The 14,817-nt window shown below is 32.6% G+C and overlaps 1 protein-coding gene across 1 annotated transcript; it reads right to left on the bottom strand.

The window, feature by feature from the left end:
- Nucleotides 1-6,162: 6,162 nt before the first annotated feature.
- On the bottom strand, nucleotides 6,163-12,862 carry LOC7493497 (mitogen-activated protein kinase 9). The gene is made up of 11 exons (XM_024582831.2): nucleotides 12,203-12,862; nucleotides 10,722-11,130; nucleotides 10,520-10,647; nucleotides 9,941-10,000; nucleotides 8,456-8,605; nucleotides 8,071-8,226; nucleotides 7,810-7,947; nucleotides 7,647-7,720; nucleotides 7,313-7,414; nucleotides 6,817-7,066; nucleotides 6,163-6,432 (listed from the first exon to the last, which is right to left on the bottom strand). Exons 1-11 carry the CDS (start codon nucleotides 12,437-12,439, stop codon nucleotides 6,364-6,366), a joined length of 1,773 nt encoding a protein of 590 aa, XP_024438599.1. The 5' UTR covers nucleotides 12,440-12,862; the 3' UTR covers nucleotides 6,163-6,363.
- Nucleotides 12,863-14,817: the final 1,955 nt, after the last annotated feature.

Raw genomic sequence — 14,817 nt, 5'->3', positions numbered from 1 at the left:
ACTATATACTCAGTCCTTGTCATATGTAGTAGATAGTTTTTTCAAGATGGCCCACTTAGTTATGTAATGAAAGCATTAAAACTACTTAGTCATCCCATCTATATTTTAAAGATATGGTTCATTTACATGGGGTTCCTAGGTTTATTACCTCTAAATAGGATACTAAGTTCATTAGCAACTTCTAGAAAAGTTTATGGAGTAAGTTGGAAACTTATTTGAACTTCAATACTTCCTATCATCTTCAAATACATAGGTAGATAAAAGTGGTGAATCATAGTTTAGGTAATTTATTGTTAAGCCTAGCAAGAAACTTGGATCAATGAGATATGGCCTTACCTTAAGAAAAATCTACCTATAATAGATCAAGGAATTGGACTACTCAATTGAGTCATTTTGATATTGTGTGTCGCACCCGACATCGCGGCGGCCCACAAAAAATACTTCTAGATTAAGGAAAAAGAACAGATTTCTGGCATCTTGTTCTTTTGGGGGAAAAGGTCTTGTTTAAGGAGTCGCCACCTAGTATTATGGTCACTAGGAACCCTAACTGGTCAACAGAGATTCTATGGTACGGGACTGGTTATGTAAAAGGAAAGATATTATCACCCCTTAAACGTTCTGCCTGAGGCAGACTGTATTGCTGGTTTTGTCTTAAATTGCTAAATATTTATTCTCTTATGCTATGATGATTTGTTTATAATATTCCTGACTCTGGCGCCAGTGAATATTCGACTACGGATACTTCCAACTCTGGCGTTGGTAAGTATTACGTAACCCAAAATAAAAATGAATAATGTTGCCAATAAAAATAAATTTAAATATATTCATGCATATTTTTTATTTTCTATTTTTTTAATTTTTTTAATTTTTTAATTTTTTATTGTTTTTAGGGCTGGGCCCAGCTCAACCCACATGGGCTGGGCTAAGCCCAGCCGGCCCAGCCTGGTCGCTGGCCCAAGCCAGTGACCCGGCTGGGCTACATGAGGCACGCGTGATCCAAATCACACGTACCTGGCCTTTGCTAATTAATTCAAAACAGGCGGCGAAAATGAGTTAGCAAAAACGCAAGGGAAAACAGAGCAGACTTACATGATTCTTTTACAGAGACTTTGTGCGAGGTTGCCGAAGATGACACTTCTGTTTTCGAACTGCCTCTTATTCCTTATGCTTGTATCTCACGTTGTATTTCTTTCCTGGGTCTCTGTTTCGTCTGCTCTCGTCTGAAAAATTATTCAAGTGCTCTGTTTTTTAAACTTTCTCTACTCTCTCTCGGTTTGTTTCTGTTTTTGTTGTTTTAAGGCCAGTATTGGTAAGGGAAGGGTTCACTTCTGGTATGGGGTTATAAGAACTTAAAAATTCGGCTGGTATCTTTGTGTTTCTCCCTTTTGGTTTCGTTCGTCCCTTCAACCTCTCTGTTTTTTTTTCCACCTCTCTGCTCTTCGGTGCTGCTCGGTTTATATAGGGCTCGGCGGGTTGATAACGGGCGGCAGGTTGAGGGTCGACCACCATTAAGGCGCCCATTACTGAAACCAACGGACGACGATTACTGTTGCAACGTTCGGCGTCCTTTACTGTAGAAAACGATCACTGGGTTAAAGGCGAAGAAGATGAACAGCGTCTTCAAAACGACGTTGTTCGGCCATTTGTCCTTTTGATCCATGCAGTTTTGAAAGTCTTGTAATTAAACCCCTGGTTTAAACTGTAATTGGCCCCCTGCATTTGCGCGCCTTTTTTAATGTAGTCCTTGGATTTTAATTTCGCAATTTGGACCCCCAATTAAACCCCAAACTTTGCTATTTCTTCAATTAAGTCCCTGATTTCACTAATTTAATTAAATCCAAAGTCCAATTAAGTCTAAAACTTATCAATTCTCTAATTAAGCCTCTGATTGGATTAATTAGATTATTTCCAAGCTTAATTAAGTCTCAAAACTTATCAATTCTCCAATTAAACCCTTGATTGGATGAATTAAATTAATTTCAAGCTTAATTAAGTCTCAAAACTTATCAATTCTCCAATTAAACTCTTAATTGGATTAATTAAATTAATTCCAAGCTTAATTGGATTAATTCCAAAGTTTAATTAAACCCCAAAACTTCCAATCATTTTGTCCTTAACCCAAATTTTAATTCATTCTTCATTTACTTGTTTTTCCAACATTATTATTTTTTTCATCATTTTTTTTTATTTTCAATAAATAAAATAATAATAATAATAATTAAAATAAAATGGTCAAAAATTGGGTTATGACATTGTGTATGGAAATGATTTATCAGGTATGCTTGAGTTATTACTTATCCTTTATGTCGGACATCTGAGTGTCCAAACTAAAAACATGGAAGTTTACTTTCATATAGTGGCATGTTCAGGTCAAGAAAAAAAATTACTGTAATGCATGGTAAAAAGCCCAAGCAAATTATCATTATAAGAATATCACTTTTGAAGTTGGTGACTTGGAACATGCAGCTTACTCATGATAAGTTTCTTGTGAGGGAGTATAGCAAGTTTAAAGAGAGAAAGATTGATCCTTGTGAGATGTTGCAGAAGATCAATGATAATGCATATCAACTTCATTTTCATAGTCATTTAAAGACCTTTAAAGTTTACAGTGTACAACTTTTATCTACATGTCTAATGGATTAGCAGAACTCGAGGTTTTGATACAAGAGAGATTAATTAGATACGGATTTATTATATTTGACTTGAGTGAAAAGCTTAGTAGATATATTTTTTGGACCAAATAGATAAGTTCAAACCCAAGAAAAGGCTTGATTACGCAATATGACAAGTCTAGTAGAAAAAGAGTATAACTTTTTATCCGACTACTGGATCGGACTCAAATGTTTTCAAGAGGTTTTACAAGCTTAGTTTTAACGTGGGTCGGCTCGTTATAACGAGCCGAGATCGGAAAGGCCTTCAAATTAGATCCAAAAGATATTGTTTTTGTTAATTGTATTATTTTTTGTTTAGTTTTTTATTTTCAACCTTAATTTTGGATTTTGTTTTTATTTCTCCTATTTGTTTAGGGATTCTTATTTTCCTTTCTTATAAAGGTTAGTTTCAAACCTATTTAAAAGTTGTAATCCTTTTTAGAGCAACAGACTATTAAAAAGAAATATTTCAACAATAAAACTATGAATAAGGTTTTTGTGTAAGATCTTTTTTCTAAAAATTCTATCTTCCTTGATCTTTGAATCCTAATCTCCTTAGATTCAGTTGCGTAACATCTTTTGCAATATAATTGGAGCTTTCTTTATCCCACCTTCCTAACTACTAACATTTACAGTTTGGCTACAAAGAAAGAATGTGAGGTTATAAAAGTAGTGTTTCATTATTATTTTTTTAAGAAATATTAATATTAATATTATTATAGAATTTACCTCCTATAAAATCTATGTGCTAATAAGCATCTCATGCATTGAATAAACAGATCAAGTATGATGATTAATACTAGTTCTCTACATGTACTATATTGTGGTTAGGAATTTAAGTTGATTTCTAATATAAAAAAAAGGAAGTGCTTGCGTTATGAATGTGTTTTCGAATATCATGAATTTTTTTAATTGACAAATAAAAATATATTATTTATGTTAACTAAAATAAATTTAAAAAATAGGAATATTAGGTTATAAAAGTAGTGTTTTAATTTTTTATTTTAAGCAATTCTAATCTTAATATTATTATATAATTCACCTACCAAAATATCTCATATGTTTAATAAGCTTCTTATGCATTGAATAAATTGATCTCAAATATGACAATTAATACTAGTTCCCTACCCATGCTATGTTGGGGTAGGAACTCAAGTTAATTTCTAATGAAAAAAAAAAATAAGTGCTTGTATTATGAATGTGTTTTTGAATATTATGAATTTTTTTAATTGAAAAATAAAAATATATTATTTATGCTTAATAAAATAAATAAAAAAATATATGAACCGATAAATAAAAAAAGTTATTAATGTTAATTAAATAACAAAGCAAGAAGCTAATCTCCCTTGTAAAAGAAAAACATAAATGCAAATGTAAATATTTTACACAAGTTTTCATTTTTATTTTATATTTTTCATTTGTTTTATCTTAGAGGTTAATTCTCATTGCTAATAACAAAAGTGTTTTTATAAATGTGTCATGCAAATACACCTTATTTATATAATATATAAGAGGAAAAAGTTGCTGATAATTTATTTGAAGTATCATAAAATTAAAAACAAAATAATCACCGTTTAAGAAAAAGTTCAACTCAACAATTTAAAAAATAAAAGAGAGGTTATTAATAAATATTTAAATAAAAAATATTAATTATAAAGAAAAGAAAAATATGTTAGGCGTTGTGAGCCTAGCAAGCTAAGCCCATTCACCTAAACAACATTCAAAAAGCCTAGGAGCTTCTAGTCCAGGCTTGTGCGCTTAGCAAGTGTTTTTTTGTCCAATTTTTATTTTTTTTAAATGGGTGACAGGTCATTTGTTGTGACAGATGACCTATCGTGTTTGAGTTTTTAGATTTAAAAAAGTTATTTTTTAACTTATTTTCACATAAAAATACATAAAAACCTCATAAGAGCCTTAATAAACTCATTTTCAAACCCAAAATACCCTTTAATCACTATAAAAAATGAAAATTAAATGCATCAAAAAAATATTATAGACCTCAATCTACTTTTTATAGCATGGCTATAAGAAAACACTATTTCTATTGAACTCCTCTCGAAAAAAACAAACTCATTCACATAAAAATCAATCTTTTTAAAAGTCAAAATACGGTCATTCGAGGACTTTCTCTCTCCTCGACATTTTCAAGAGACTTTCCAAAAAAAATAAGTTTGATATTGAAATGTTAATTTCTAAAACAACATGAACCAAATGATAGAAAAACCAAAACTCTAAGGATCAATTTGTAATTTTCCTATAAAAAATCTAAATGGATTTCGTTTTGTTGTTTTATGTTAAAGTTGGTTCTCTTTTTAATTTTTATTCTTAATTACAATTAAAGTTTGATCTAGCAAAATCAATTTTTAATTCATGTTTGAATATTTTTCAAAACTTCATGACAAAAAAAAACTATATTAATGTATCTTGAAAAGGCAAAATTATAAAAAATAAAAGCTCAATGATCGATATTAAAAGAAAAAAGAAATTGTAAACTATTCATATGTATACGGTACAACTTGCAAGTTATTTGGTGGACAATAAAATGGGCTTTAGTGAATTGCTCATGTAAGTTACATGGTATTAACAAAGTATAATGTGCGTTAGAAAAACATTGTTCATATTGAGTGAAAACATTGTTCATTAAAATAATATAATGATAGTTTTGTTTTTTCCTTGAAAAATTATTAAACTGACTATTAAGAACAATAAGATTGAACTGACTATTAGTGATAATAAGATCTTTTCATAAAATCCATTACTCATTACTAGGTTGAATAGGAACAAATATATCTTTTTGCATTTTAGAAATACAGTGAAATGACTACAATATCCTCAAAAGTGAAAATTCTAAACTTGATGTTTTTTATATTTTTCTACTGGTTTTTTGTTATAAACAAGTTGGCCGAAGGATAATTTGGTATTTGAATAAATATAAAATATAATTAAAAAATTGGCGGATGCGTGCAACACACAGTAGCATGTAGAAGGCGCTCATGCTTTTAGGCGTCACATGCAGTGCCTCCTACGACCAAAAATCCCCTTTCACTGTGTTTTTGAAATCATTGTGCTAAGATATTCCTAGTGGGGCAGCGTGTGACGGTGCGAGCGTGTGACGGTGCGACGCCAGTGATCTTTTTTCTTCTTATCCCCTCGAAAATCATGTTTTCCATGCAAAAGTTCAAAGTTATCCTCTTATTATTGATATTTCAACTCTAATCCTTATTCTTTTTATTTCTAATTATTGTTCTTGATACTTTTGTAAACTTTCGATTTGTTTTTAATTTCATACTTCATTTCTAATTTGTGACATGCTATTTTTTTTTTTTCAATTTGGTCCACATTTTGATTGTTTTATTATTTTATTTTTTGTTCTTTTGTTAAATTAATTTTTCTTTTTAATTTCACCTTTCAATAAAAAAAATTATAGTTGTCCTCTAATTTATTTATTTATTCATATCCTCTCCAGACCAAAACTCTTTTTTTTTTTTTCCAATCAAATAACACTAAGAAATGGTTTTCCCTATCAAATAACACTAAGAAATGGAATGGAGTACATTTTTGTATGAATGGAGTTACATTGACAAGAGGGGCAAGTATAACAATGGAGTCTAACAAGCTACTGCCTGATCTTCCGTGTAGGTCATTGCAAAGCACCCACTATCCACATAAAGCTGGAAAACAGGCAGGTCGCCAAAGGCAGCCATCTGAATCTCTACAAGGCTGCCACCTTTTCAGACAAGTCATTTACAACCTCATCATTGGCCTCAGTAATCGTTTCCTCCTGCCATAAGAAAAACTAGAATATGAAGAGGGGATGAAAACATGCCACAAGGCTTATAATATCCTCCTATGACTGCGTGCAATCACCCATTTAAGCAGCATTTTATCAAAAGAAAAGGTATGGGAAAATGAATATTTAAACAAAACTTCCACTACAGGCATGAAAATAAACCCTAAAATAATATAATAAGCATGGTAACCGAAAACTGCAAAACAAGTGATACCCATTTTAGGACTCTTATCAGTGTTAGCCGCACTAGTAGCAGCCAGTCTCCTAAGATTACTTGTCATAATTCCCTTTTCATGTTCATCACTTCTACTATGTAATGTACCTTCAACTCTTCCACAGATGGACAAACAGAGTACTTGTGTAAAATGATGTTACCTCTGTATCTCCTTCTGGTTTCACAACCACACATTTGGAGGCACTGATGCTAGCACTCTTCAATAAGCTTCGATTACTGTAATTTGGCTTGCTAGATCCATTTTGTGCTGCAGCTGTCGCATCCTCTGAACCATCTGGTTGCTGTGACCCTGGGAGGCTTTGAAGAGATGTTGCAACAGAAGCTGCAGTTCGCCCCTCAATATCAGTGTTTCGGGCTGCAGTCTCATCCTTAGGAGCAGGAACCCGCTCTCTGAAGAAGAGGTAACGTTTGTGGTTCATCAATATTCAGTAAAAATCGCACCATTAAATAGTTGAATCATTGGTGTTTTGCAAACGGAGAGCCATGATTCATTTGAAATTGGTCAAAATCAGGCGCACACAAACAATATATATATATATATATATGTAAAGATGGGGGAACCTTGCCTAATCATATGATCATATAGCATATAGCTTCAAATGAAAGAAAAAGAAAAAACTCATATCCAGCACTTACCTAGGCAAGGATGCGTGCTGTCTTTGGAGTGGAGTGTTTTTTTCCCCCTTACCATAGTGCTCCTCAAGATGCGCAAATTGTCGCTTGAATCGATCAACGCCACTATGGTAGACAGAAAGAATTAGTAAATAATTCATAAAATCAGGTGTTAATTTGCTAATGCGCATGCCAAATGCCAACTTTTAAACCTCTCTAAGGTCATGTTTCCTTGAGGAGAATTTTCCAGTTTCAATGAAGATTTTCTAAAATCAGGAAATTGTTAAAAAAAAAAATATTTACTAATAATTGTTTTCTTGAAAACATGTGTTTTCTAGGTTATAAACAACCATTCTACCTTGGATACATAAAGCTAGTCTGCTCTCCACCACGAAGGTACTCCTGCAGCATCTGTGGGTGATACTCTAATATCTGTTCACAGCAAACCAAAAGTTCATTTTAGTCGCCATGATGTGTGAAAGCCACAGTGCAAAAAAAGCAACAGATTATTACTGCCATACCTCTCTGTAGATCAGCTCTCTTACATCGTCTTTTGTTAATTTCCTCCTCTCGAACTCAAACTCCAATTTTGAAATAGGTTGAGTGGATGGCTCACGCTCAACATTTGACAAACCATTAAAGTAAGGATCAGCTAAAGCCTGGAAGCATTAGGCATGTTAGAATGTATCACGATTCAAAAACAACTTTCATAGAGACCTCTTTTATATTTTTATTTAATTTGAGTTTGAAATAATGATATCAAAATTACTGAATCTTAGTACCTCTTCAGCTGATGGACGATCTTTAGGATCAAATGCAAGCAGACGCTCCAGTAGGCGAAGAGCCAAGGGATCAACATTAGGGAACTTCTGAGAGAAAGGAACAGGTGGTTTCTTCCGCATGCTACTAAGATACCTCCTTGCCTTTTCATTTCGAATCTGCCAACATAATGGTAAGTAACATACAGGGAAAGCATGGATGAATGAAGGAACATAAGGAAACAACAAGCTACATAACATAAAAAGCAGAACAGCATCAAATTAGTGCACTTCCTTAAGACCAAGAAAGAGCAAATTACTGCAAAAGATTTATAACAATGACAGCATAAAAGTGTTTAATAGGTTTCTATTGACAAAAGAAAAGAAGTGACTAAAATGAGATACTAACCCTTGAAAGAGATTCAGGAGAAGGAGTGCCTAGCAAATCACTCATGAGATCCAATTGGTGAACCACATTTTTCCCAGGAAACAGTGGTTTTCCTGTAAGCATTTCGGCAAATATACATCCAATGCTCCAAGTATCAATTGCAGGAGTGTACTGAACAGATGAAACCACTTAGTCACTACATGTTTTCAACAGTTGAATGAAAATGAGGAGAGTAATTGCTTGTCAATAAAAGAATAAACTGAAATTGACCATTGAAATTGAGCAGGTAACATTTATCAATATGCGAGAAGAAAGAGAGAGAACATGCAAGTCGTCAAGAATGAAGAATGCACACAATCCCATACCTATCATGAGCACATGCATGTGAATGTGTGTGCATGCATATTATAAATAAAATACACTTTAGAATCAATATGACCATCTGGTCCATGTTGCAATATCTTAGCAATGGGCCTACAAATCCAGGCTCAATAACATCTTTTAGATCCAATGTACAACTAGCCAGTTAACCAAAGGTTGTGCTCCTAGTTTCCCAAGTATGGTGTGGATATCTGTCAGCCCCTTATATCTTGGCATCGAAAGGCAGAAAATCATGACAAAAACTTGGCTATGAGAATGTACATCCTAAGAGCTGTATATAGGTCGGGCTACAAGATATAAGAGTATTTTGTAATCTCTAGTAGACGAATAAACATTTACAAGTATCCAAGAAACATTAATACCAGTTCAATAAATATGCTATATTGGCTTGCTTCAACAGACATTCAAACAACTTTTCATGTACAAATACTTTGGTAACACCAAACTCTAGCATTGCCTTTGCAAGGTCTCACAGCAGGAAGGACTCAGATACGCTTGAATGAATTTCACTGGATGAAAATAATCAAAGGATTAAGAAAACAACGAAAGAAATGCCAAGATTCAGGCTTAAGATAGGATCCTATATACTTTAAATTGATAAAATACCAGCCACGATCCACTTGAAATGATATATTTATCATAAATGGCTGCCTGACAATATTGTTCAAGCAAGTTTTTCTCATTAAGGAGCAGTACCACTTGTTACTGACAGATTAAAATACTTGGCTGGTAGCATTTCAAACAGCTTAGATTGGCAAAACAGCAACTGAATTTCAACATATTTTAGGATGGATTAAGATCCTCATTGAAATCCAAAAGCAACTACAATGGGATAAAAGTTTATCTACATCAAGTAAATTGTTTAAAATTACCAAGGATAGGTCCAAAACGAGTGTCCTATTACATAATATGTTATTTGGGCATAACAAGGTGAAGTAACCAATGCCATTGATGCCCAGAGGAATAAATTGGAGAAAATGAAGAAAGTTGAAACCAACAAACAGGGTACCCTGATTTAGTTTCCCTGCACCACTCTTTCAGATACCTAAAGCTGTCGTAGCAACCAGAATAGAAAAGGAAAGTAATAAAAGGGGTTGAGACATCAAACAGTAAAAGGAAGCTTACTTTGGAGAAGAAAGAGCCACAGAGTTCAGGAGCACGATACCACCTAGTTGCTACATAGTCCTTCCAAAAAAAAAGGCATAAAAAGTTAGTATATTATAGACCTTACATATCCAACCATTTAAGGCACCAAAATCCACCTCCAAGAGCAACCAAATAAACATTTCACAAACCCACTTCCATGTCCAGCCAGTCAAGCATACGAGGAAAAACCCCTAGCCAGCAATAAAAACGTCAACATTCAAATGGTCACCTATCCATTAAGCCCATCTCTTCAATCTCATTACCGGGCTTGCAACAGCCAAACACCCAACACAACCAAACTTATTCCATCAAACTCATTACAAGTGAAAAAATCCGTGTAATAAAACTAAACCCAAATAGGACAGAACAGTGACAACAGGAAACAATTACAGCACCAAATCAAATACACAAACAGGCATTTATGGGAAAGCTTGAAAAATGAGCTAAAATGGAAAAACAAATGCATAATTACTTATTTTGTCATTTGAGGCCTAAAAAAGAACAGGAAAAAAAATAAAAAATAAAACAGAAGCTCGTGACTTGCATTAGAGAACATACTGTCCAAAAAATAGCTGATGGGGCATCATTGAAAGATACTCTAGCAAGACCAAAATCACATATCTTCAATTTGCAGTCAGCATTAGCAAGAATGTTTTTTGGCTTTAAATCTCGATGAAACACATTTGCTGCAAGAAGTGTAAAAAATGAATCAACTATCAAAAAAGGCATAAAAAGACAAAAGACAGTAAGTAACACATGCCTGTATGTATATATTTTAGACCACGAAGAAGCTGATACAAGAAAAACTGATAATGCTCAGGTGTAAGATCATCATTTGCCTTGATTACTTGATGAAGATCAGATTCCATCAACTCAAAAACAACATAGATGTCTCTGAATTCCCTACGCGAAGGAGGAAGCATAATGTGCTTTATTTCTACAATATCAGGATGACGAAGCAACCGAAGGAGTTTAATTTCTCTCAGAATACGTGTGGCATCAGAAACATGCTCAAAAACATCATTAATTTTCTTGATTGCAACCTTTTCTCCAGTATGAGTATCAATTGCTGAGCCAACAACACCATAACTACCTTTCCCGACGACTTCTTGTACTTGGTATCGATTACCTTCTCCATACTCGGTGAAGAAATCTGCCTCAGCCGAGCCCTGTTTAAAGAATCAAACTTACTTTTTATCAACATCAAACTGCAATTTACGTAGAGAGATACAGAGTAGAGGGTTGAAGTACATGTAAAAGGTATAGCATCACCTATCTCATGCAATCATGTCACTGGTAAAAATTGATCAAAGGAAGTTCTACAATGGGAGGTAATGTTAAAACCTATCTTTTATGGCTTATTAGTTCAAGTACAATGCAGCAAACGAATCTAAAACTAACACTCAGATAAAAATTGAAACTTCTTGATGAATTTCATAAAAGTATTTCAATTTCCATGAAACTCATGTGAGAACATCATAACTGTTGATTGAACTTCCAAAATCCACCAAATGGTCAGCTTTCCATTCTTACCATGTTATACAAAAGGAAATATGTCAGATGGTCAATAACATGCATCTACCACCATAATTTGAAAATTAAAAAATTGAATCATATCATAAGGAGCATTTTTAATAAAAAACTGTGTCACCTACAGATCCAGTCAAATAAAAGACTCTTTCACTAAAAGGAAGTAAGATTAACAAATGATTCCTAAGAACCAAATATGAGAAAGTGAAAAAGAGATTGAACTGCCGATTACGGTAATTGACTATGAGCATCAAATAACCATGCACAATAATAATTGTTAACACAATTGTGCAACTAATAAGCAAATCGACAATGACAACTGCCCACGCTTTAAAAAAACCACATTCTTCTGAACCCAAAAATGCAGATGAGTCCAATGAAGGAATAATACATTGTACCAAACGTGAAATCGATATCAAACACCATACAAGAACTCAATTTTCTCATTAAACCCGTTATATTTTTGCAATCAAAAGTTGAGAATTTAAGCACATTAAAACAGATTAACGGAGCAGCCAAACAAATCCCAGAAAACCCATTAAAAAAGAAAAGAAAAGAAAACATATTTAACCACATCATAAAAACAAAATGAAACAGTAGTTATCAAAGAAAACAAAGAAGAGATCAGGAACAAAACAAAGTAAAAAGAAAAACCCACAAGACAGAGATCTATCCATGTATATTCTTGAATGGGATTTGGATTTAGGTTACCTTCTTGTGAGGATCCATGGTAAAACCAGGAGGGAAATGGATGCGTTTAGGAACTCTAATAAGTTGGAGACCAGAAATATCAAAATCCTCAATCACAGTTAACTCCTGCTCCTCTGTCTCCTCTATTTCCTCCTTCACCTTTACCGATGATTGTGGAATACAACTACTATTATTATTGTTGCTTCGGCGTTGAAACCAGCGACGAACACCGTTCACGAGCGTTCCACTCCCACCCATATATATATATATATATATATATATATATATATATATATAAAATACTGGTGATTTCCCTTTCTTCTTTTACAGCCACCAACTTCCCAGCATTCCTCGCTCTCTCCCCCTATTTTCTCTCTCGGATTGCCATCTATTCATAAAAAACCTCTTGTCTTGTCACTCCTGGGATGATCTCTCTCTCTCTATATATATATATATATATATATATATATATATATATATATATATATATATATGTACGTGTGCGTGGTGTGTTTGGGTTTTTTTTCTCTCTCATTTATGTATGAAACATGGACTGGGAGACGCGTGCGGAGGAGAGGGAGAAAAACATGCGCCGTCCCTTGTCTGGTTGGCTACTCTTTAGGCTTGTGATTTTATGACATGACATCACATAATTAGCCTCATAGGACGGCCGGACGGACGGCCGGACGGACGGGGACATATTCTTGTGTCTTCAATTATATAACACAGTGGATAAATAAACTAGTACAAAAATAATATACGTGTTGCATTTTCATTTCCACAAGTTTTTGATTAACATTTGATTATCTTCACCCTTTAAAGAAAAAAAAATTAATGACGAGATTAGAATATAAAATTTGTACTTCAAAGAAATATTTTACCTAGTATGTGAACTAATTTCGTGGCACGTGTTTGTTTAGTTGTTAAGGTAAAAAGTAGAAAACCAAACTTTGATGGTCTAGTCTAGTTAGATGATGTAAACTCTTTTGGTCGTTTTGGGAAAGTTGTAGTAGCTTTTGAAAAACTATAAATCTTGTCTTCTCAAGATAATTCAAGGAAAAGTTGTCATTTTGCATTCAGAGTCTGTTCGTGAGTATAATTGCAGTTACTTTTTAAAATATTTTTTGTGTCAAAATGCATTAAAATAATATTTTTTTAATTTTTTAAAAATCATTTTTGATATTAGCACATCAAAACGATCCAAAACATACAAAAAAAATTAATTTTTTACAAAAAAACAAAAATTAATTTTTTTGGGAACGCGGTGCAAACCGCGTCCCCAAACATAAAAATATTACTAAACACTTAAAAGTTACAGTAATGGTTAAAAACAACAACCAAAGAATACTATTTGTATTTTAGGAAAGATAATTTTAATCTAAATTTTTATACTTTTAAAATAAAATGTATATAAAGGATATATATTTAAAGATAATACTTTTTATTTTTTATCTCTAAAATACCCATGTAAAATACATCTAATTCAAAATTATCCAACCAAAGTATGCAAGAATAAAAGTGACTCTTATCATAGTTTTATAACTCAACCTGAGACAAAATCAAGTTAACGAGACGAGAGGGTCCACCTTTGACCTAAATTAACCCTTTTTTTTTTTAAATGATCAAAATAATGTCGTTTTGATAAAAAAAAATCAGAAAAAAGTCAACAAGTTTTATCTTGGATTGCTAGTCAATCCAAGTTTTTTATTGAGTCTAGCCGAGTCAATTGTCACTATATTTTCTTTTAAGCCCGGATTAGTTTAGGCTCCTGGATTGTTGAGTCCCAGGTTAGCTAAGTCCTGCACTAACCCATCGAGTCGGTTCAGATTTTATAACTAGGATTATTATACTATTATTAACTCTAACATTTAGTATAAAACTATATATATATAAGTTTGATTGTAATATTGGGTTTCCCAAAACATATATATGCAGCGGGAAACGGTACATTTAAAAATTTTCAAGAGTCTTAAGAATCTTGTTAGAAAGATTTAGAGATGTTTAGGATTTATACGAAGATTACATGAAGATCAGATGTTCTTTTCGGCTTTGAATAATTGCTTTAAGGTTAGATTACCGCAAACCACAAGTCAATAAAGTATATAAAAAAATCTCTTAAATCATTTTAGGCAAGAGGAATTGGTATGCATTTGAGTTCAAGCTATTTTATTTCATATTTTTTAGGTGTTCTATAACTTATGTAGTTTTATGTATTATGTACTATATGAAAAATAAGATGCATAACATTTAATTTGTAGGGAAACCTGAAAACCCTATAAATAGCAAAATATTAATTTACCCCCTGAATAATATCACTTACATTATTTCAAGATAATTTTATAAATTATTCAATCAAGTCCCTACTTGATTTTTCTAGGTCTAGAATTGTTATTCCATGTATAAATTACACTCTAATCCTTAATTTCAAAACTTATTTATAATCAAGTCACACTTGATTAAGCATTCTATTTTAATTTCTAACCAATGATTCTTATGTGTGTTACTCATTAAGTTCCCTAATAAGTTGGCTCAAATATAAATTATAATCCTAAATAAAATAGGATTAAATAAATTAAAATTTTTAATTTATTATCAATTCAATAATTGATTGATTTATATTTGAAGATCAAGTACAA

The sequence above is a fragment of the Populus trichocarpa genome, chromosome 12 (assembly GCF_000002775.5).
Source record: "Populus trichocarpa isolate Nisqually-1 chromosome 12, P.trichocarpa_v4.1, whole genome shotgun sequence".
In the NCBI taxonomy this organism is placed as follows: Eukaryota; Viridiplantae; Streptophyta; class Magnoliopsida; order Malpighiales; family Salicaceae; genus Populus; species Populus trichocarpa.
This window is presented reverse-complemented; position numbering and strand designations above follow the sequence as displayed.